Source organism: Neofelis nebulosa, chromosome 1, assembly GCF_028018385.1.
Source record: "Neofelis nebulosa isolate mNeoNeb1 chromosome 1, mNeoNeb1.pri, whole genome shotgun sequence".
NCBI lineage: Eukaryota > Metazoa > Chordata > Mammalia > Carnivora > Felidae > Neofelis > Neofelis nebulosa.
Window position 1 is genome coordinate 134,444,587 of NC_080782.1, and position 21,400 is coordinate 134,465,986.

The 21,400-nt window shown below is 37.2% G+C and overlaps 1 protein-coding gene across 1 annotated transcript in view; it reads left to right on the forward strand.

Annotated features, from left to right (window-relative positions):
- Positions 1-21,400, forward strand: part of FBN2 (fibrillin 2) — a 257,001-nt gene that overhangs the window by 110,374 nt on the left and 125,227 nt on the right. Inside the window, exon 8 of the mRNA XM_058737181.1 lies at positions 12,819-12,944. Coding sequence (XP_058593164.1) covers positions 12,819-12,944 — 126 coding nt within the window. The remainder of the gene's footprint in view (positions 1-12,818; positions 12,945-21,400) is intronic.

Here is a 21,400-nt window from a genome sequence, read left to right on the forward strand (position 1 = left end):
AGTTTTCCCAACACCACTTGGGGAAGATGTCTTTTTTCCGTTAGATGTTCTTTCCTGCTTTGACAAAGATTAATTGGCTGTACATTTTTAGGTCCGTTTCTGGGTTCTCTCTTTTCTTCCCTTGATCTATGTGTCTGTTTTTGTGCCAGTTCCATACTTTCTTGATGATTATAGCTTTGTAGTACAGCTTGAAGTTGGGAATTGAGATGCCTCCATCTTTGGTTTTCTTTTTCAGGATTGCTGTGGCTCTTCAGGTCTTTTCTGGTTCCATACAAATTTTAGGATTATTTGTTCTAGCTCTGTGAAGAATGCTGGTGTTATTTTAATATGGATTGCATTGAATATTTAGATTGCTTTGGGTGGTATCAACATTTAAACGATATTTGTTCTTCCAATCCATGAGCATGGAATGTTTTTCAATTTTTTTGTGTCTTTTTCAATTTCTTTCATAAGGTTTCTACAGTTTTCAATGTATAGATTTTTCACCTCTTTGGTTAGGTTTATTCCTAGGTTTTTATGGTTTTTGGTGCAATTGGGATCAATTCCTTGATTTCTCCCACTGCTGCTTTGGTATGTAGAAATGCAACCGATTTCTGTGCATGGATTTTATATCCTATGACTTTGCTGAATTCATAGATCAGTTCTCGCAGTTTTTTTAGTGTAATCTTTTGGGTTTTCCATGTAGACTATCATGTCATCTCTGAAGAGTGAAAGTTTGACTTCCTCCTTGCCAGTTGGGATGCCTTTTATTTCTTTGTGTTGTCTGATTGCTGAGGCTAGGATTTCCAACACTTTGTTGAATAACAGTGGTGAGGGTGGATGTCCCTGTCATGTTCCTGACCTTAGGGGGAAAGCTCTCAGTTTTTCTCCATTGAGGATGATATTATCAGTGGGTCTTTTATATATGACTTTTATGATCTTGAGGTATGATCCTTCTGTCACTACTTTCTTGAGAGTTTTTATCAAGAAAGGATGCTGTATTTTGTCAACTACTTTGTCTGCATCTATTGAGAAAATCATGTGGTTCTTAGCCCTTCTTTTATTAATGTGATGTATCACATTGATTGATTTGCAGATATTGAACCAGCCTTGCATCCCAGGAATATATCCTACTCGATTGTGGTGAATAATTCTTTGAATGTATTGTTGGATCCAGTTTGTTTATATATTGTCAAGAATTTTTGTATTCATGTTCATCAGGGGAATTGGGCTGTAGTTCTCCTTTTTAGTGGGGTCTTCATCTGGTTTTGGAATCAAGGTAATGCTGGCTTCATAGAATGAGTTTGGAAGTTTTCCTTCCATTTCTATTTTTTTTGCAACAGCTTCAACGTAATTGGTGCTAACTCTTCTTTAAATGTTTGATAGAATTCCCGTGCAAAGACAGATGGCCCTGGACTCTTTTTTTGGGGGAAATTTTTTATTACCAATTGGGTTGCTTTACTGGTTATGGGTCTGTTCAACTTTTCTCTTTTTTTGTGTTTCAGTTTTGGTAGTTTATATGTTTTTGGAATTTACCCATTTCTTCCAGAGTGCCCAATTTATTGGCATATAATTGCTCCTAATATTCTCTTATCGTTGTTTGTATTTCTGCATTGTTGGTTGTGATCTCTTCTCTTTCATTTGTAATTTTATTTATTTGGGTCCTTTCTTTTTTCTTTTTGATCAAACTGGGTGGGGATTTATCAATTTTGTTAATTCTTTCAAAGAACCAGCTCGTGGTTTCATTGATCTGTTCTACTGTGTTTTTCTTGTTTTTTTGTTTTTTATTTTTTATTTTATATCAATGATTTCTGCTCTAATCTTTATTATTTCCCTTATTCCGCCTTTTTTGGGCCTTGTTTCCTGTTCTTTTTCCAGCTCTTTTAGGTATAAAGTTAGGTTGTATATTTGAGACCTTTCTTTCTTCTTTAGGAAGGGATGGATTGCTATATACTTCCCTCTTATGACTGCCTTTGCTGCATCCCAGAGGTTAGGGGCTGTCATGTTCTCGTTTTCATTGGCTTCCATGTACTTTTTATTTTCCTCTTTAATTTCTCAGTTAACCCATTCATTCTTTAGTAGGATGTTCTTTAATCTCCATGTATTCATGGTCTTTCCAAAATTTTTCTTGTGGTTGATTTCAAGTTTCACAGCATTGTGGTCTGAAAATATGCAAGATATAATCAATTTTTTTGTGCTTGTTGAAGGCTGATTTGTGTTCCAGTATGTGATCTGTTCTGGAGAATGTTTCATGTGTACTAGAGAAGAATGTGTTTGCTACTGCTTTAGGATGTAATGTTCTGCATATATCTGTTAAGCCCACCCAGTCCATTGTGTCATTCAAAGCCATTGTTTCCTTGTGATTTTCTGCTTAGATGGTCTGTCCATTGCTGAAAGTGGGGTGTTGAAGTCTCCTCCTATTATGGTATTATTATCAATGAGTTCTTTATGTTGGTGATTAATTGATTTATATATTTGGGTGCTTCCATATTGAGAGTATAAATAGTTATAATTGTTAGATCTTTTTGGTGGATAGACCCCTTAATTATGATAGAATGCCCTTCTTCATCTCTCGTTATGGTCTTTATTTTAAAATCTAGTTTGTCTGATATAAGTATAGCTACTCCAGCTATCTTTTGACAACCATTAGCATAATAGATCATTCTCCATCCTCTTACTTTCAATCTGCAGGTGTCTTTAGGTCTATAATGGGTCTTTTGTAAGCTGCATATAGATGAGTTTTATCTCATATGGGGTTGTGTTTTAAAACCCCACACTTCAGAGATTCTGCAGCTTGGATTCACACCGACTCTTGGGGTGAGGATCTCACTTAGCAATGGCCAGGTACCACCTTGCCCCAGAAAATGTTTGTGTGATCCTGCAGTGGTAGAGGTTCAGAGACTGTGGCAAAAGACAACACACAGCTGGCACCAGGTTTTACCGCACTCTGGTGCCTTTTCCCAACTGCAGCAAATTTGCCTGCTCTGTGGGGTCTGCTGATACCTTTACCTGTGAGGAGGCCATATGGCCTCTACCAAATGCATTTCAAGCAGGGGAACCACTTTTCCCCATGTGTCACATGGACCCCTCAGACCCCACTACCTGCTCCCCGCCCTACTTCCTCACCAGAGCACCTCCAGGCACTGAGCTTCCAGAACTTCAGAGTCTGCACTCCACTGTTTGTACAATCCTGGTGGTAATGAAACCCTCTCTTTTCTTCCTATCCGTGGTTTTGGGGAACAGATTTCTTGTTCAGTCACTTGCGAGTGTTTTTACTCTTTGTCTCTTTTTCTCTCCCAACCCCTTTTGAGGGAGTGTATTTTCTGCACTTTCCCAGTGCACTGCTGTCTCCCCTCTGCTGTTCTTTTTCCCCCTCTCCTCTGTCCTCTCTCCACAAAAACAGCTTCTTACTCTCTTTAGCTTTTCTCTCAAGTTATGCATATTGTTGTGTTAATCCTCAGATTAATTTCCTAGGTGTGCAAAAACGGTTTGGTGCTGGTCAAGCTGTGTTTCAGGGAGGAGATAAACTAAGGGTCTCCCTGCTGCCCCACCATCTTAATTCCTCCCCTGATAAAGTTTTCTTAAATCAAGGGTTTTACTGTATTAAGCCAAAATACATCTTGAGATCCCGAGGGTTTTATAATTACATCTCAATGTCCTAATGCTTAACAAGAAAAAAAAAGGGAACAGAAAATATTAAATTCTTGCATTTGGGCCAAGTCCAAATAGTTATAGCAAATTTAACTTTGTAATTTCCTGACTTTTTTGTTGTTCAAATTGTAGGTTTTACCCAACATTAAAGGAGGCTTTCAATTTAATTTCCCTGTATTTAAATGTTTAAGGCAGTTGTGGAGGGCAGAAAGGATGGGAAGAAAGAAAGCTTCTGGAGGACATAGTTTTAACAGCTCACCACTCAGTTGTTAAAAATATTCTCCTCTAGAAGCTCAGCATCGTCAATTTAAGTCTTCATTGTTTCAGAACTTGTAGAGGATTTCATCTTACTTGTTTAAAAGGGTAAGATGATGTTTCCACCCTGTGTAAATTGGAAAAAGAGACAGAGAAAGGAAAGGAAAGGAAAACCCCTTCTGGTAAATAGCTACACTTCCCAAGAAATACCATTGGGGGATGCCGACCAAAAATGTAAGCTCCTGTTGTTTGCCTGGGTTATCAGTGACTTTTATGTCTTTTGAAATAGAAGTAGCTTTCCAACTGTTGTTTTAATCTTAAAAAGCCCAGTAATGCAAGTGCCTCTTGCTGCTGTTACTTCATGCATCAGTTACTCCAAATGAGTGTTTAGAAAGATGCAGTATTGATTTCAAGCCAAAAGAGAACCATTTGTTACGTGGCTATAGAAGTGGTCTTTTTAAATAATGTCATTATTCTGCCTAAAGAGACAAAAGAACTTTTTTTAAAAAGTTTATTTGTTTATTTTGAGCAGGAGAGAGAGAGAGAGAGGATGTGCATGGAGGAGGGTCAGAGAGAGAGGGAGAGAGGGAATCCTAAGCAGGCTGTGTACTGTCAGCACAGAGCCTGACGTGGGACTCAATCCCATGAACCGTGAGATCATGACCTGAGCTGAAATCAAGAATCAGACGTTTAACCAACAGAGCCATCCAGATGCCCCCAGACCAAAAAAAAAAAAAAAAAAAAAAAAAAAAAAAACCCAAAAAACAAAACCAAAAAAAAACCCAACAAAAACAAAGCAGTTAATTAAAAAGTCCCTTTAGTGCTCATTAAGGTTGATGCACAGAGACTATTTTATATTTTAAATGTACTTCCTTAAGATTAATAACAAGAGGAAAGAGGGACCAAGAAGGAATATATAATAGTACTATAGTGAAATGCTGAGGTACCACAAGCATATTGATAGTAAATGATAGACAGCATCCCTGTACAGTGGATATACAGTGGATTGGGGTATTTTCCATCATCCTAAAAAGATATCTTTCCCTTTCTATCTTCATTTTGAGCTGCTGCCCTCTTTTTTCTTTCTTTTCCACATCAGACTTGGGAATTATCTACAGTTAGGCTCTACTTCCTATATTCTGACTTATTCTAGAACCCTCTGCAGTCTGTGCAGTCATGTGAAACTCACTTCATCAAGATTACCAGGTAGACTTTTCCTACTCCGTAGCTTGCCTGGTATTCCTGCAGAAAAAAATCATCTACATGTGGTTGCCTGCCCCCAGCCCCCATCACTAGAGTGCCTGTGTCTGTCTCCTGTATTTCCTTCCTTTGTGTGCAGCCTCCCAGTAGGCCTGTACACCACCCCACAGTTATGTCAGCCGAAGCATGCACAGATATTGTCTGTAGCACCTCTGCACCCAGCCTGTGGGTATGTACCTTACCAGTGCTTCCCATATACCTCATTGCACTCCTGAAGCTGGGGCCGCTCTGGACTCCTCCCTTTCCTGACATGACTGTCCTTTCTTCCCCATTATCTCTTGGAATACTGAGGCACCTTTCTTTGGGATCTCCCTATCTCCTATTGTCCCACCGTGGTCCTTTGTCCACATTGTAGGCACAGTGATCTTTCCAAAGTCCATGGTTGGCCATGTCCCTCCTGTGTTTGAGTCCCCCAACTTCTTGATAAAATTCCTGCATGACCATCCTCTGCTTTCCTCTCTAGCTTCCTTTCTTTCTATGCACTCTTTGATTCAGTCCATTAACATTTACTTCCTCAAAAAAATCATGCTCCTTCTTGCCTCACCTTTTGTGTATGCTCTTCCCTCTGCCTGGAAAACAGTACTCCACTCATCTTCGTAGCCTGGTGGGGGCCTGTTTTCTGACATGTTTTGGTGTGACTATGAATGTCCTGTGGAAGTCTGTCCTGACCCATTTCTCTTCTGTGTTTCTCTTTCATCCTGCGCTGCTCGTTGCTCATAGTAACGAGTACCTGACTGCTCATAGTATTGGTCACCCCACATTGACATCAGGTATAACTCTGATCTCTCAGCTACCAGCGCCAGCTTCTGGAGAAGGAGTCCAGCAGACCCCAGGTTTCAGCTCTGCTCACTGCTGTGAAATTCTGTTTGTGGTCCAAGGAAATATTTATCTCGTGTTTTGCAACCAGCTGGGTCTCTTGTTTTATTTTTATTTTTTATTTTTGTATGTCATCTGTCACTGTTATGTGATTGGAGCAGAGGGGAGTACCAGAGCATCTTGACTGGAAGTCACAATCTGCATGTTTAGTAAGCCTTCCAGGTCATTTTGTGTGTGTGTGTGTGTGTGTGTGTGTGTGTACGTTAAAGTTGTGTGACATCTGTCCTTTATTTTACCTAAAAGACTGAAGCTATTTGACATGAACTTATTCAACCTCAGATTCTCTTACTACAACCCCATTTTCCATATTCCCTGCCTTTGATGAAGTGTCTTCCCATCTTTCCAGAGCAGAATGTTCCAGCTCTGTACTTTACTCCATCACCTTTCTAAGACTCCTGACTCTTGCTGTTAATTGGCTCAGTTTCTAACTTGTGTCTCTTCTCTTTCCTGACTCTTTGTCTTATCTACAATCAAGGCCATCTACATAAAACCTCTGTCCACTTTCTCTTTAGTCTCCTGTCACTATATTCTTTCTGACTTTGTTCACTGTGAAGTTTCCTAAAAGCATAGTCTGTAGCAGCAATCTCACTACCACCCCACCAATTATTTCTTACCCCTTTGTAAAATTGCCTTCGTTCTCATGAATCCTTCGTAGCATTTATCATTCTTGGTTACCCTTTTCCTTCGTAAATATTATTCCTTGATGTCTTAGTTTCCTAATATTGCTATAACATATTACCAAAAACTTAGTGACTTAAAACACAGAGTTATTTTTTTACCGTTTTGGAAATCACATGTCCAGAATGCGTCTCACCAGGCTGAAGTCAAGGTGTAAGCAGGACAGCCTATTCCTTCTGCAGTGTCTAGGGGAGAATTCATTTTCTTTACTTACCTGATTTCTAGAAACTTCCTTCGTTACTGGCTTGTGGCCCCCTTCTGTCTTCAAAGTTAATGGTGCAGCATCTTCAAATCTCTCTCCAGATATGACATTTCTACCTCATCTCCCACTTATAAGAACTCTTGATTATATTGGACCCAGGACCAGATAATCCAAGATTATCTCCTCATCTCAAGATGAGTTGATTAGCAATCTTGATTCTCCCTTGTCATATGAACTAACATATTCACAGGTTCCCAGGATTAGGACTCTGACTTCATTGGTAGAGTCACTGTCCTGCCTGTCACATTTGACCTCTTTAATATATAAATTGTTAAAAAAAATGAATAAATAAAATTTAAATCACTTTTCAGTAATCCTGGTGATCTTTCTTTTCTTTATTTTCTTCACTCACTTCACACTGATGGTTTCATCTGTGTTTATCTATAGCTGCTGGTCCCTTTATAAAGATCTACCCTGGATTTTCAGCTACTTTCTAGATATTATTAGCTCAAAATGTTAGTGATGAAACCATCAACTTCCCCCAAAATATTTTTCCTTGATTTTATTAATTTTGTTAATAGAAGTTCAATAATGAAATCTTACCATCCCTTTCTCTTATTCTTGCTTTAACTTTCAGGACGTTTCTTTCATTTATTATTTCCTTTCCTAGTCCCCCCTCATTAACTGCAGCCTGGATCATGTTATTATCTGTACTGTCCCTGCTCTGTTCTTACCTTAGCCCTGTGTTTATCAACATTGGCAGATGTTTTTACCAAAAGTAAAATTCTCTTTTTATTAAGTTTTTAATTTTAATTCCAGGATAGTTAACGTACAGGTTTATATTAGCTTCAGGTGTACTCTTTAGTGATTCACCACTTCTGTACATTGTTCAGTACTCATCGTGGTAAGTGTACTCTTTAAACCCCATCAAAAGTAAAATTCTGGGGCGCCTAGGTAGCTCCATTAGTTGGGCATCTGACTCTTGATTTCAGCTCAGGCTGTGATACCCAGGCTAGATGTATACCCAAGTGAAATTAGAGCATATGTCCACATAAAAGTAGTACCCAAGTGTTCATAGCAGCTTTATCCACAACAGCCAAAAAGATGGAAACAGCTTGAATATCCACCAACTGAGGAATGAATGAATAAAATGTGATATATCCATACAATGGAATATTATTCAGCAATTAGAAGGAATAAGGTACTAATATATGCCACAACATTGAGAAACATTGAAAACATGCTAAGTGAAAGATGCCAGTCACGAAAAACCATATATTTTATGATTCCATTTATATGAAATGTCTAGAACAGGCAACCCTATAGAGACGGATGAGTTGTTATTAGTTGTGGATTTTTTAGTTATACTTAGGTTACTTACTCTCTGAAGCATAGAGGCAGGTCAGGAGAGTGCTGGGATGGAAGTACTTCTGGGGGAATGAACATGTTCTAAAATTAAGTTGTAGTGGTGGTTGTACAACCCTGTAGATGAACTAAAAACCATTTAATTTTTCACTGTAAGTGGGTGAATTGTACTACCATATAATACTATATTTCAGTAAATCTGTTTATGAATAATCAGTGGAATTCTGAGGACAAGTAATAGACACCATACTTTCAAACTCTGAAAAGGGGAAAGCAAACGTTAATTTTCCATTACAGCTTATTTTGCCATTTTGATAATGACTGTTGTCCTCATAAAGGCTTGAAGAAGGTAGCCATTTGTTGCACTTAAAATTTAGTCATAAATTTAAATAGCATATTCATGGTTCAATGTAAAATGGAAATACACTTTTTTTCTATACCAAAAAGAAAAGTATGCAGACTAGACCAAATACATATAGTTCCTTGGCATTGATGGAAATAAAATACAAACACTTGTTTAAAACAAAATGTCTTGTTTGTTCTAAGTTCTCTGTAACATAATTGTTACAGGGACTGCTTTATCATATGACGTCTGTATTGGGATTGACAGAATCTCTAGGGCAATGTTCTTAGAATTCAGTGATATCTGAGATCACACTTAGCACTGCTTATCAAATTATTCATTATATTCTGCTTAGAGTAAGATTTACAGTAAATGTTGTAAATGTTGGTTGACAAATATGAGGTTCTGTGGTTTGGCAGTCAAATCTATCTGATGGTTTTGCTTAGATCTAATTCTCTTTAAAAAAAAATCTGTATTCAACTTCTTCAAATTACCAAGCTCTTTCCAGTCCTTCCATGCCACACCCAACAACCCTCTCCTTTTGACAGTGTTGTTGCTCACCTCCATTCCTCATACTCTCCCTCTTCTCTCCTTCATTTTTCCTTTCCAGTCTCCTATGCTGACTTTGCTTCCTTTGGGTTTCTTTTTTTATATGGTGGTGGTTCTCAGAAGTTCCCTCCTTAAACTCAACTCTTTTCATTCATGTATCTTCTTTGGACATCTCATTTATTGCTACAACTTCAAATATAGTCCATAGAGTTGGTGATAAATCACAAATGTACATCTTTACCCCTTATATATAAGTTTCAATTTTGTAGCTATGTAGTTGGAATTGCTCTCCATTTCTCATAAAAATCTCAAGTTCAAAAAAGCCAAAACCTGGCTTAACCTCAAAATGTTCCTCCATGTCCCATTCTCTGTTAATAGCACTACCATTGTCTCCTTCGCTAATCAAGCTAGAAGTTTAGAATCCTGTTGCAAAAATCCTGTTGATTTCTCCTTCCTCATGTCTCATGAATATGTATTCTCTTCCTCATCATAAAGCCTCCTCCATGCTGTCATTACTGATCACTGGACTATTCATTGTCTACTTTAAACACAAGAATTACCTTTCTAAAATATTGATTTGCTTACATAATGTTTTTACTTACTTTAAACTCCTTCATAGACACCATAAATCACCTCAGAATAAAAGTCAAAGTCCTTGGGAGGACTCTTCAGGGTTCATAGTATGGCTAACTAGCTAAACTTCACTTCTGTCAACTTCCTACCCATTCTGGTATACTTTCCATGCTCCAACTGTGCTATATTTTCAGATATACTCACCCATGCTGGTTTCTATTCTTGTTGTTCTTTATTAGTCTAAAACTGACTGCATTCTACTTGCCACAGTAATTGGTTCAGGACTCCAGCCCTTTGCCAATCAGCATATTCTCCTGGCTAAAGGAATATAGATCAAAACATTAGGACAAAAGAGAAGATTTGCGGGTGCTCCTGGGAAAAAGTTTTCTCTCTCCTAAGAGAAAGCCCTGGGAAGAGACACCCTCTCTTCTAACTAGATGTCCTAGTCAAAGGTCTAGCCTAGAATTGCTACAGCCTTTTTGCTCCCATCAAGGAAGGCAGTCTAAGAATCAAGTCCAAGCACAGAGGAGTGCATAGTTGAACACATCTCAGAGAAACTGAGCAATAGACCTTGGCTTAAACCAATCCTGACGTCCATGCCTATGGACATCCAAATACGTAAGCTGTTAAATATTTCCTTTATGTCCATTTAGACCAGTTTTTCTGATACCTGCCTACAAAAGCCTCCAAACTGGTAAATAAACTTTAAAAAATATTTCAAGGGAATGTGGGTGGAGGCACATCAGATATGCAGAGGATGAATGAAACCAACTCCTTTTATTAAGACTTTGCCTTTTCCTGTGAATACACTCCTCACCTTTAGACACACTTATGTATATGTCACCATGCAGTGTATACTTTATATTTGCACACATCCTTCTTACCATAAACATTAATGATAAATTTAAATATTAATTGATGAATAAATATTGGGCATGACTGCATTGAAATGCAGAGTGTTTTGGTCAGTTAAAAATAAAGCACTGAATTTTAAAAATTAGGGTAGGGAGTCTACCCAAAAATGAAATAAATTCCTGTTTTTCATATAGGATTCCTAAATACTTGAGCGGGAGCCTTTTACATACAATTACTTGGAAGCTGACTTTTTTAAGGTTTGTAGTTAATTCTAAGAATTTTGAAACATGGAGTTTTTGTACAATAAAATATTTAACACAAAACCACAAATTTAATATCACTCCATGTGTTCCTCTCTGTTCCATATTTTTTAAGGAAAAAGAAAAATGTCAAACATCTTTCAGTTTTCTACTCTTTGTTGTTAAGGGGGGTATTTGGAAATAGAGCACAAAGAAGCTCTTTATTATGAAAGGAAATGCCTAGAAATAAGAGTTAATGCTTAAATGAAGGACTTTAGGTTTCTAATTTTTAAGAATTTAGATCAATCCTGGTCTTCATAAGTGCCTTGACTGTTGGTATGACTTTAAAGGATCAAAAGACAACTTGTGGTGTTTCACCTTTGTGCTGCTTCCTACTTTACTATGTTCTGTTCTCTTTTATAGTCTTCCTTATCCTGGAGTGATTGATCAATGTATTTGGTGATTAAAGTGTAAATTTCTAGCCTCCTTTCTGTTCTGAATCCACGTTCAGTTTTATTAAGAAGCACTGCGCTTAGATAGCAGTATAAGATGCAATAGGTCCTAATTTTGCACACATGGTTTCATTTTGTTGGATTAAATCTGATGGTAACAGCACCACATTATGTATTTGCTTCTCATGAAGTCAATTCATGTTAGAATTCTGCTCTCTCTTAGGGAATTGGTCAATTTTGATTTGTACCACTGTGCCTTCAGTGGCTAACTGCTAAACCTCAAATGAAGATATTATTTCAGGGAATGTCTGAATCTGATAAATTTTTTTATGAGAACATTCCAAGAAGACACACAGGCTTATAGTTATTTCATGACGCAGCTTGTAGGCAAGAGTAACTTGTCAGACTAAATGGGGAAAAAAAGAATGATTAGATTAATAGAGGAATTCAAAAAAGAGATTGCCAACCATTTCTGAAAATTGTGGGGTTTAAAATTTCTTTCCTTGTATTTACAAGAATATAATTTTTTCCTGTTTTGATACATTAAAAAATATATATGCAAATTAAAAAAACAAAAGAATCTAAAAGCTCAGGTTTGCTGGTCAGTAATCATCCACGTTTATGACTTTTCCCTGTATTCATTGGTCTTTGTGCTTTAAAGAAGATGGCCAACTCCTGGGTTTCCCTTACAATTGCTCATTTCCTTGTAAATGTATTAGCAATTAGCTCCCAGTGTACCTAATTGTAGTTTTGTTTGACTTTCGACCTTTCTCTGCTTACTGAACTAGAAGAAAAATAGATTAATGCTTATGTAAATGGCCAGGTTTTCTGCTTTAGTGAAAGCTTAAAAGAAAGCAGACCTTTGATTAACGTGTAAGGGGATAGACTAGTCCCAGCATTGAGTAAGCTGAATGGGTAAGTGCAGGGAGGTACAATAGGAAAACTGGACACCTCCCAAAGCCTCCCAAGTTTGCCCTCTGCCATGTTTCTGTATTATTTTATATTTAAAGTTAATTCCCAGAATGTCAAATATACCCATATTCAAATGGAAGTACGAAAACATATCCTGAAGCCAAATAGAAAAAAAAAATTTGTGCTGCCTTTGTTGGCTCAAATAATTAGTGTGAAAATTAGCTATAAATTTTTAAATGTATTTAGTTATTCCACATTTTAAAATGTAATCCCGTATGTGTTTTTTAAACACCGTAGTAGGATAATTCCTAATTGATGTAGAATGGAAACTAAAACATTGACATTTTTACTTATTTTCAATTTAAGTTGCATTTGGGGGGGGAGAAAAGGATATAGAGTTTTGCTTTAGTTGGCGTTGTTTTACTGCCATGGGAGTTTGCTTTCATCTCAGTTCCCATAGATGTGTGTGAGAAATTCTTCAGGGTCTGAAACAAGAATATATTCAGGGTTATATGATCTGACCTAATCAACCATGAGTACTCTGATACTCTTTAAAAAAAAAAAATCCCTTGTAAAAGCTGTTTAATGGAGGCCTTTCTCAATCATCTTCTCCTCCTTCCCTTGATTAGACATCGATGAGTGCAGCGTCATTCCTGGGATATGTGTGACTGGCGAATGTTCCAACACCGTGGGAAGCTATTTTTGCGTTTGTCCACGTGGATATGTAACCTCAACAGATGGCTCTCGGTGCATCGGTAAGCCTTGGATTTTTGAAGGCACAATACAGTGCTCCTTTATAATAACAGAATAGCCCAAACATGTATGAAGATGGCAACGATTATAAAACCATTGGGTAAATGGCTGAAAAGTTGTTTAAAATAAATGGTACCACTATTGAGGGATTGATAGACCAGGTGCTCTTTGCAAAGACTTCAGTTTCACAAGCCATCTGGGTTTGTTTTATGTTGTCAGAGTCATTTTGGAAATGAAGAAAGACTTCCTCAAGACATTGCTCTTGGCCAGTGCTAGAGACAAAAAGGCCTGAAGAAAGATTTTTTTTTTTTTTTAATCTGCCTTGGGAACCGGGATGTAGTAATTAAAGTTTCTTTTGTTGCTATGCATTCATTATGAATGCATGTCAGTGTCTTATTACTTAGAGCTTGTTTATTCTAGTGAAAATAATTATTGCAGAAAAGAAATTGACACCTTTAATTTTGTGTTTTAAACATATTCAGAGTAGAGCCAAATACATTTGTATGTTTTCCTTTGTTTAGACAAATGAAACACTGCTTCTCAGTTATGATGTAGGTCATCCTTTATTGAGCAAAGCTTAAACTTAGGGCAACCATCCAACAGTGAACATGAGGGATGGGGATCCCTCCTTCAAAATACTGTGTTGTCATCCTAAATAAGAGAAGAACAACAATGGCTGTCATAGAAGAAACAGAGGTAGTGGTAGTGAAAATAATAGTTAGCATTTATGGGGCACCTGGGTGGCTTGGTCAGTTGGGCATCTGACTTTGGCTCATGTCATGAACTCATGGTTCATGGGTTCAACCCCGCGTCAGGCTTTGTGCTGACACCCCGGAGCCTGGAGCCTGCTTTGGATTCTGTCTTCCTCTCTCTGTTCCTCTGCTGCTCGCACTCTGTCTCTCTCTCTCTCTCTCAAAAATAAATAAAAATTTTAAAAATTAAAATAAATAATAGTTACCATTTATGAGATACATGCCACATGTAAGGCATTGGACAGCTATCTTATCTCATTATCTCATAGCTGTGGGGCCTTGAGCGATATACTGACCTGTCTGTATTTCAGTTTCTTCTAGTAAATGTGCAATAAAATATTTCTTTATTGTTTTTTTCCTTTTTTTTTCTTTTAACTTCAAGTTAGTTAACATATACTGTAATATTGGTTTCAGGAGTAGAATTTAGTGATTCATCACTTACGTATATCACCCAGTGCTCAACCCAACACATGCCCTCCTTAATGCCCATCACCCATTTAGCTCATCCCTCCCTCCATACCCCTCCATCAACCCTCAGTTCTCTATATTTAAGAATCTCTTATGGTTTGCCTCCTTCTCTGTTTTTATTTTATTTTATTTTTCCTTCCCTTCCCCTGTGTTCATAAAATATATTTATTGTTATTACGAGGAGGAGAAGAAGGATATATATGCCTGCACTGGACCCATATGTTATGTAATCCTTGTAATAGCTCTGTGTGATATGTGTAATTATTCAGATTTGCAGACAATTACATTTGAGGTTCAGAGAATTTAAGTGACTTACACAATAGTACAGAGCCAATAGATGGAACCAGTGTTCTTATCCAGATTGCTCCAGTAACACCTGCATCTGTGTTACTGCCCCACTACGCTGCCTCCTTACCTACTTTAAAGCAGTGGATAACCTGTGTCTAAATATCAAGGTCTTAGCCTGAGTGGTTTCTTTAGCACCATATGAACAATCTGCTTTAAGAGGTAGGATGTCTGCCTCTAGCCTTCCTCTCCCCTCTTAGAGTGACAAGATTTGAATGATAGTTGTTTGTTCTTTATGAATGCATCAAAGTTCCTATCTTATGTTAGGTCAAACATTTTATGTGGAATATTAGGTCTATCACATGGAGAAAACTTAATCAGTTCTAGGGTCAGTATGCCCATTGATTCACTGCATGTAAGTCTAATTCATGTAACATAATTTCAAAGTCAGCTGTCAGTGAGAGTTGAAAACTAGTAAGAACTACCCCCACTGGCTTGATTTTCTTTTTTTCAACGTTTTTTTTTTTTTTTATTTTTTTTATTTTTGGGACAGAGAGAGACAGAGCATGAACGGGGGAGGGGCAGAGAGAGAGGGAGACACAGAATCGGAAACAGGCTCCAGGCTCCGAGCCATCAGCCCAGAGCCTGACGCGGGGCTCGAACTCACGGACCGCGAGATCGTGACCTGGCTGATGTCGGACGCTTAACCGACTGCGCCACCCAGGCGCCCCGATTTTCTAAAACTATGTAGGAAGATACTGTGTGTACACACACATCCACACATCCGCCACCTTGAAACAGACATAGACCCAACGCTGTAGGAGAAATAGCCATTTGGAAGCCATCATTGAACATCACTTGCTGGATGCCATTGACCCTGGTTTCAGGAAACTTACGTTCTAGAATATGGCAAGGTGAAAAAGGGAGGCTGGAGACGTAAGCGACTCTATTATTGTGAAGTTCTGGAAATCCAAGTAAGGTATTTTATTTGTATTTTATTTGGTAGGCACTGTAGAGTAATTGAAGGCCTTTGAGAATGGATTGGAATGGAAGTTTCTAAGGGGTGATAAGGGAAATAGTTAGAAAGAAGAATTTGACACAACAAATGTTAGTTTTTTATATTATATTTCCAAATTGTATCCTCATATTTGATTTTTTAAAATTTCTAAATATTTTAGTCAAACAATTTGTGTTCATTTTTTTTTTTTGCATTGAAAAAGAGGCGTAGTCTTTGTTATATTCAGATAATCAAGATCAAGATTCCCAGTGATTTATGGAGGTTGTTTCTCTTCAGTGTCAGATATTTGATTTACTTTGAAATTACGATAAACTCTCTTCATCTCTTGCCTGTCTCTGTAAAGTTTTAAGTCTTTACCTGAACATTCAAAGCCCTTCAGAACCTGGTCCCAGCTTTTATTCAAGATCCATTGCTAATAGCTTGCTGCCTCAACACTCACATTTCTGTCACCGCTGTACATGACCAAACTGCCATACCTTTGTCCATGATAGCTTCTCTTCTGAAGCATCTTGATGTCCCTTCACTGTGCTCATTAAAACCTGGCTCGTCCTCTGAGTCCCCAGTTAGATGTCACATTTTCTTCTTGGGCACAATTAATCAGCCCGTCCCATAATATTTTTCATTTCCTTCATTTCTGGCTTTCTCACATTGCACAGATATTTACACTTTATATGTCAGTCAGACTATAAGCTCCATTGGTTCTGCGTTATGCTGCTCCCTGGGAGCCTCACATGGTGACTTGTGTAGTCCTGTGAGCTCAATAAATCTTTCACGAATGGATAGAAAACCAGCAAATGGATGAAGTAGATGATGTTGGATGTAAGAATTTTGTGTTGGTTAATAACTGCTTTACATCATTTGGTATCCTGCTGGATGTGGTGTGTTGGGGTCCAGGATGCCCCTAAGACAAGAGCCTGCTTAAGCTTCTAAGAGCTGAGGCACTTTGAGTCCTGTGCTAAGCGTGAGAGTCTCCATTCATTTCAGTGTTGACATCCTGACCCAGGAACAAAGGAGATCCCCTAAGGAGGGGAGAATGACACTCCAAAATTATAAAGCCATAGTTAAATTAAGTAACCACCTTAAAACATTTTTGAATAACTGTGTTATGTTTGGAGTAAGGATGTATTTTCCATATATGAAAAAAAAAACAAATCTGATGTTTTAATGTGTAAGAGATCTTTGATTTTAATTTTTAAAAATTTGACTGTATTTTCTTAGACTGAATTTGTTTATGATTGAATTATGTATGTCCTGGATATTTCTATGCTGTTTATTTTATAACCACATGCATACTGACAATAATGAGTTGGCTGGACTAAGAACTTTTTTTTTTGAGTATGAAAATGCATGTTATCTCCATGAAGGCTTAATGCTACCATAATTTCTTATTCTAGTTAACAAAAATATCCCGAGTCTATACGACATTATAAAGCATCAATAATCACTTCTTGGCCTTTTGGCTAAGATCATGGGTAAAGCATCAATAAACTGCCTTTTTTTCTTTTATGGGTAGGAAAACAGTTTCATATGACAGAAGAATTTAGCTGGGCATTTTAATTTTAAACTAGGATAGTTTTCCCATTTTACTTTATACTAAATATGAAAGTCAAGTGCCTAATTTAATTTTATCTAGTATGTTTTATCAAATTTTCTTTTTAATATCCAGGACAGAGCTTTCTTTTCAACGCAGAGTACTAACATACGTCAGTTCTAAAAAGAGTAGAAATATGCCTAATAATCTTTTTCTTAGAAGCATTTTTAATAGCCCAATTTAATGACCTTTGTGTCATTTTAGAATACTCTGGCATTATTGATACCTAATTTCCACATTGTTATATAGGCAAAGAGAGTGATTGTCAGGCAGCAATGAGTAGTTAATGAATTGATAAGAGCAGTGAGCAAATTCTGTATGCAAGATGACGTGCCTGTTGCTGTTATGAACAGAGCCAGCAGGGACCTTGAGCAGAGATACAAAAGCACCAGTCAGCAGCAAAGCCAATGAAATTCAGAAAATGAGAGCATTCAGAAATCTTATAGCTACAACATCCTAGGACATTTTCTTGAGCCTTACAAAAGTTTCAGTGCACTATACTGCCTTGGAATATTCTTAAGGAAACAAAACCTGAAAACATAATGTGAAAAAAAAAATAAGAAGAACATTTGAGGCCATAGGTGATTAATTGCTAAATCGTTTTGTAGGCACTGGATGCTATAAGTCAAAAATTCTTGAGGAAATGGGCACTGGCGTAGACTCTGGCACACAGGTAGGCGCTTCATAAAGGGAACAGGGGTTTGCCAAGCAAAGAAGAAAGGCATGAGCAAGACACAGAAACTTTGTGTGAGGGGCTCTGGAGAGGGTGCGAAGAGTTCATCTGAGAAAGAGAGCTGAGGGGAGGAAATAGTTGGAAACAAAACAAGGCAGATGGTTGAGATAAAGATTCTGTTGCTGAGGTTCTTAACTTCTGTGCTGAGGAGTATCAGATTGATCCAGAGAGCAGTGAGAGTGACTTAAGAATTTGAGCAGGACAGAGACCAGAGACAAAAATCAGTGGGGGAAAAACATTTTAAAAGAAATGAGGAAGATAGAGAGTGATGACCAGGAGATGCTCTTTCTAGGTGGCCATGGGTGTTGATCACATGTGCACGTGCCTATTTGCAAAACGCTTGAGAGATAACCCGAGACGCCTAAAAATGTTTAACTGGAGGGAGAAGGGGAGACAGAGAAGCAACAATATACTGAGTAGTGTTTTACCTTTAACTTTAGAATCATGTAGAAGACAAGTGGTGGAACAGGGATACTGGTTTTAATTAGGAAGGAATGTCCTAGCAAGAAAGGGTTATATAGTTAAGGAAGAAACACTTCATTATTTTAAGGAAAAAAATAAACCTAGGAGCCACAGTGCTTCTATTTCTTTCATTGTTCCTTGTTCTAGTTAGCCTTGTGTAATGGAAACATGAAAGCATACACGGAAGTATTTTAGGAATAGCAAGAATCTGCAGAATTAATCAAGGGGAACCCAAGTTGGCCCCAGATCATCAAAGAGGCAGGTGCAGTCCTCCAGTATCAGGGGCTGCGGCCTGAGACAATGGCTTCTATTTATTGACCACCTACGATCACTAATATTCTGACCTGAGCTAACCTTATCAGTGTTTTCCGGCTGAATCCTTCATTTTTAAAGAGCAAAACTCATTCAACAGGAGATATATTTATTTCGAGGTACAATCCCCAGCTTTTACAAAGCTTTCATCACATTGTGTAATTAACCATTAGTTCTCTTAAATCAAGCTTAGAGTAAATGTCAAGCCATGAGAAAACACTGATAAGAGTACCATTATTTTGCTTCAAGTTAGATCCATATTTTAATCAGAGACGATGAATTGCTTCCTCTTCCACAGTGTGGCTTTAAATGAGACTTCATGTAAACCTTGTTCAGGAATGTGGTGAGGGTGATAGGAGATTATTAGAAAAATAGACTTGTTCTCATTATTTCTGGCATATCACTCCTGCAGTTAAACATATATCAAGCGTTAGAAGGATTTGTCCTTGTGTAATAAATCTGCCTCATCTGCCTCCGTCCCTAATAATTCCCTATTTCAAGGGATGGTGTGCCTAGACAACTCTTAGTCCTACTGGGTGTCCCTTTTCTATTCTAGATATTCTTGCATGTGACACGTTTTCAACTCAGTGCTTTCCCAAAACCATGCAATTTTTGTTATGCAAAGGAATGAGCCTCTGGTTTGGTTTGTAATGTATTTTTAGGGAGACATTAACTATGGGACATCAAACTCATCTGTATTTTATCACAATATGAATTTGACTCTAAGGGTTGGAAGTAGATTGCCTGCTTCTCTGATGTTATTAGAAGAAACTAATCGTAGAATTTATGAAAAAATGTATGATTTATTTTCCAATCCTCTCTTTCTGTCCTTCCACCCTCTCACAAATGACATGGTTTCGTCCAATACATATCTTAGGGCTGAGTAGAGATTTCCAAATCATGTTTAATCATTATTTGAATTTGATTATTTGAAATCAATTAATGATTTAATCAATCATTAATTGAATTTGAAGACCCCTCTTGGACACACAGAAAATTGCTTTTTAGATCCACTTAGGGTGATAATTCATTATCTTTGAGAAACTGCATTATGGAAAAGCAACTGGGTATTTAGTAATCATTTTAAATGAATTTGTGTTTTATTAGTCACAGTGAAGTCTCCATATATGAGAATCACAGTAGTGCCTACATATGGTGAAGCATTTTATACTGATTTTTCAGTGTTCATTGTAAATACAGATTTGTGGACCTCTCACAATATCATTGCAGATTGCGAAAGTCTGGAACTGGTATAGATTCCTGATGAGCACCTACTCATTTTTATACATATTACCTTACTTCCAGTGTGATATTGTATTTGACCCATGAGTTGTTTATAGTGTATGGGGTTTCCATGGTTTGCAAATTTCCCACATGGGCTTGAAAAAGATGTGTTTTCTCCAGTTGTTGAATAAATCTGTCCACTAGATTAAACTTGTGACTTGTACCATTCACATTTTTTCTTAATCTACTGAATTTTGTCTGCTATATCTGCCCATTACTGAAAGAGGTGTGTAAATATTCCACTGTGATAGTAGAGTTCTCAGTTTCTCCATGTGGTTCTTTAAGTTTTTGTGTATATATTTTGATGTTATGTTACAAAGTGAAAAATATCTAAAATATTATGTTTTCCTGGTGAATTGAACCTTTTTTTCAATATGTATTGGCTTCCTAAAATTGTTTTCTTCTTGATCTATTCCTTAATACTTTATTTTTGTGTATTTTATTTCATTGTGCATCACATTTTGTGAGTGGGGTTTAGAGGGTTTAAATATGTGCCTGGTGTATATTTTTCCTGTCAATCTTTCGTTTTCCTTAGATTGTAAATATATCTCCTCTAAACAGCCTAAATATTAAAATATATATATATTTTTTCACAATCTGAAAATCTTTGCCTTTAAATTGAGATTTAAATCCATTTGTATTTATTATAGTAACCAATCTGTTTGTACTTTTCTTACCTTCTTTGTGCTTCTTATGTATCTTTCTTTTCTGTTACTTTTTTTCTCTTTCTGGCTCTCTTTTTTATTTATTGGTTTCCCTCCTCCCTCACACCCCATTCTTTTAAATTTATTGTTTAGAAATTATATACTTCCATTTCTGTTGTTCTAGCAGTTATCCTAGCATTTTAAGGTGAATATGTAACATAAAGTCTAAAATTAATCTGTATTTTACTCATACAAAACAATGAAAGAATATCAGGATGGTTACTGTACTTAGATCTCCCCTCTCAACTTTTAAAAATTCTAGTCAGTTGCCACTCTGTTTGAAACAAATTATTATTTCTGTGTAATATTACAGAGTTTTTTTTATATATACCTGCATATCTAATTATTTTTCCTCATTATTCCTTCATATATTTCAAACCTTCTATTTGGAATCATCTTCCTTTTGCTTGAAGCACCTTTTCTAGAATTTCCTTTAGCAAGAATATTTTGGTAGAAAATTCTTTCTTTCTTTCTTTCTTTTTTTTTTTTAATGTTTATCCTCGAGAGAGAGGGAGAGAGACAGAGACAGAGTGTGAGTGGGGGGAGGGTCAGAGAGAGAGGGAGACACAGAATCTGAAGCAGGCTCCAGGCTCTGAGCTGTCAGCACAGAGCCTGATGTGGGGCTCGAATTCACAGACTGTGAGGTCATGGCCTGAGCGCAAGTTAGAAGCTTAACTGACTGAGCCACCCAGGCGCCTTATAAAATTCTTTCTTTTTATGAGTTCCTGAAAATCACATTAATTTTCTCTCTGGAAAGATGGTTTCTTGGGATACAGAGTTTTAGGTTGACAGCTGTTTTATCATAGTATACAGAAAATGCAATATTCCATTGTATTTTAGCATCCACTG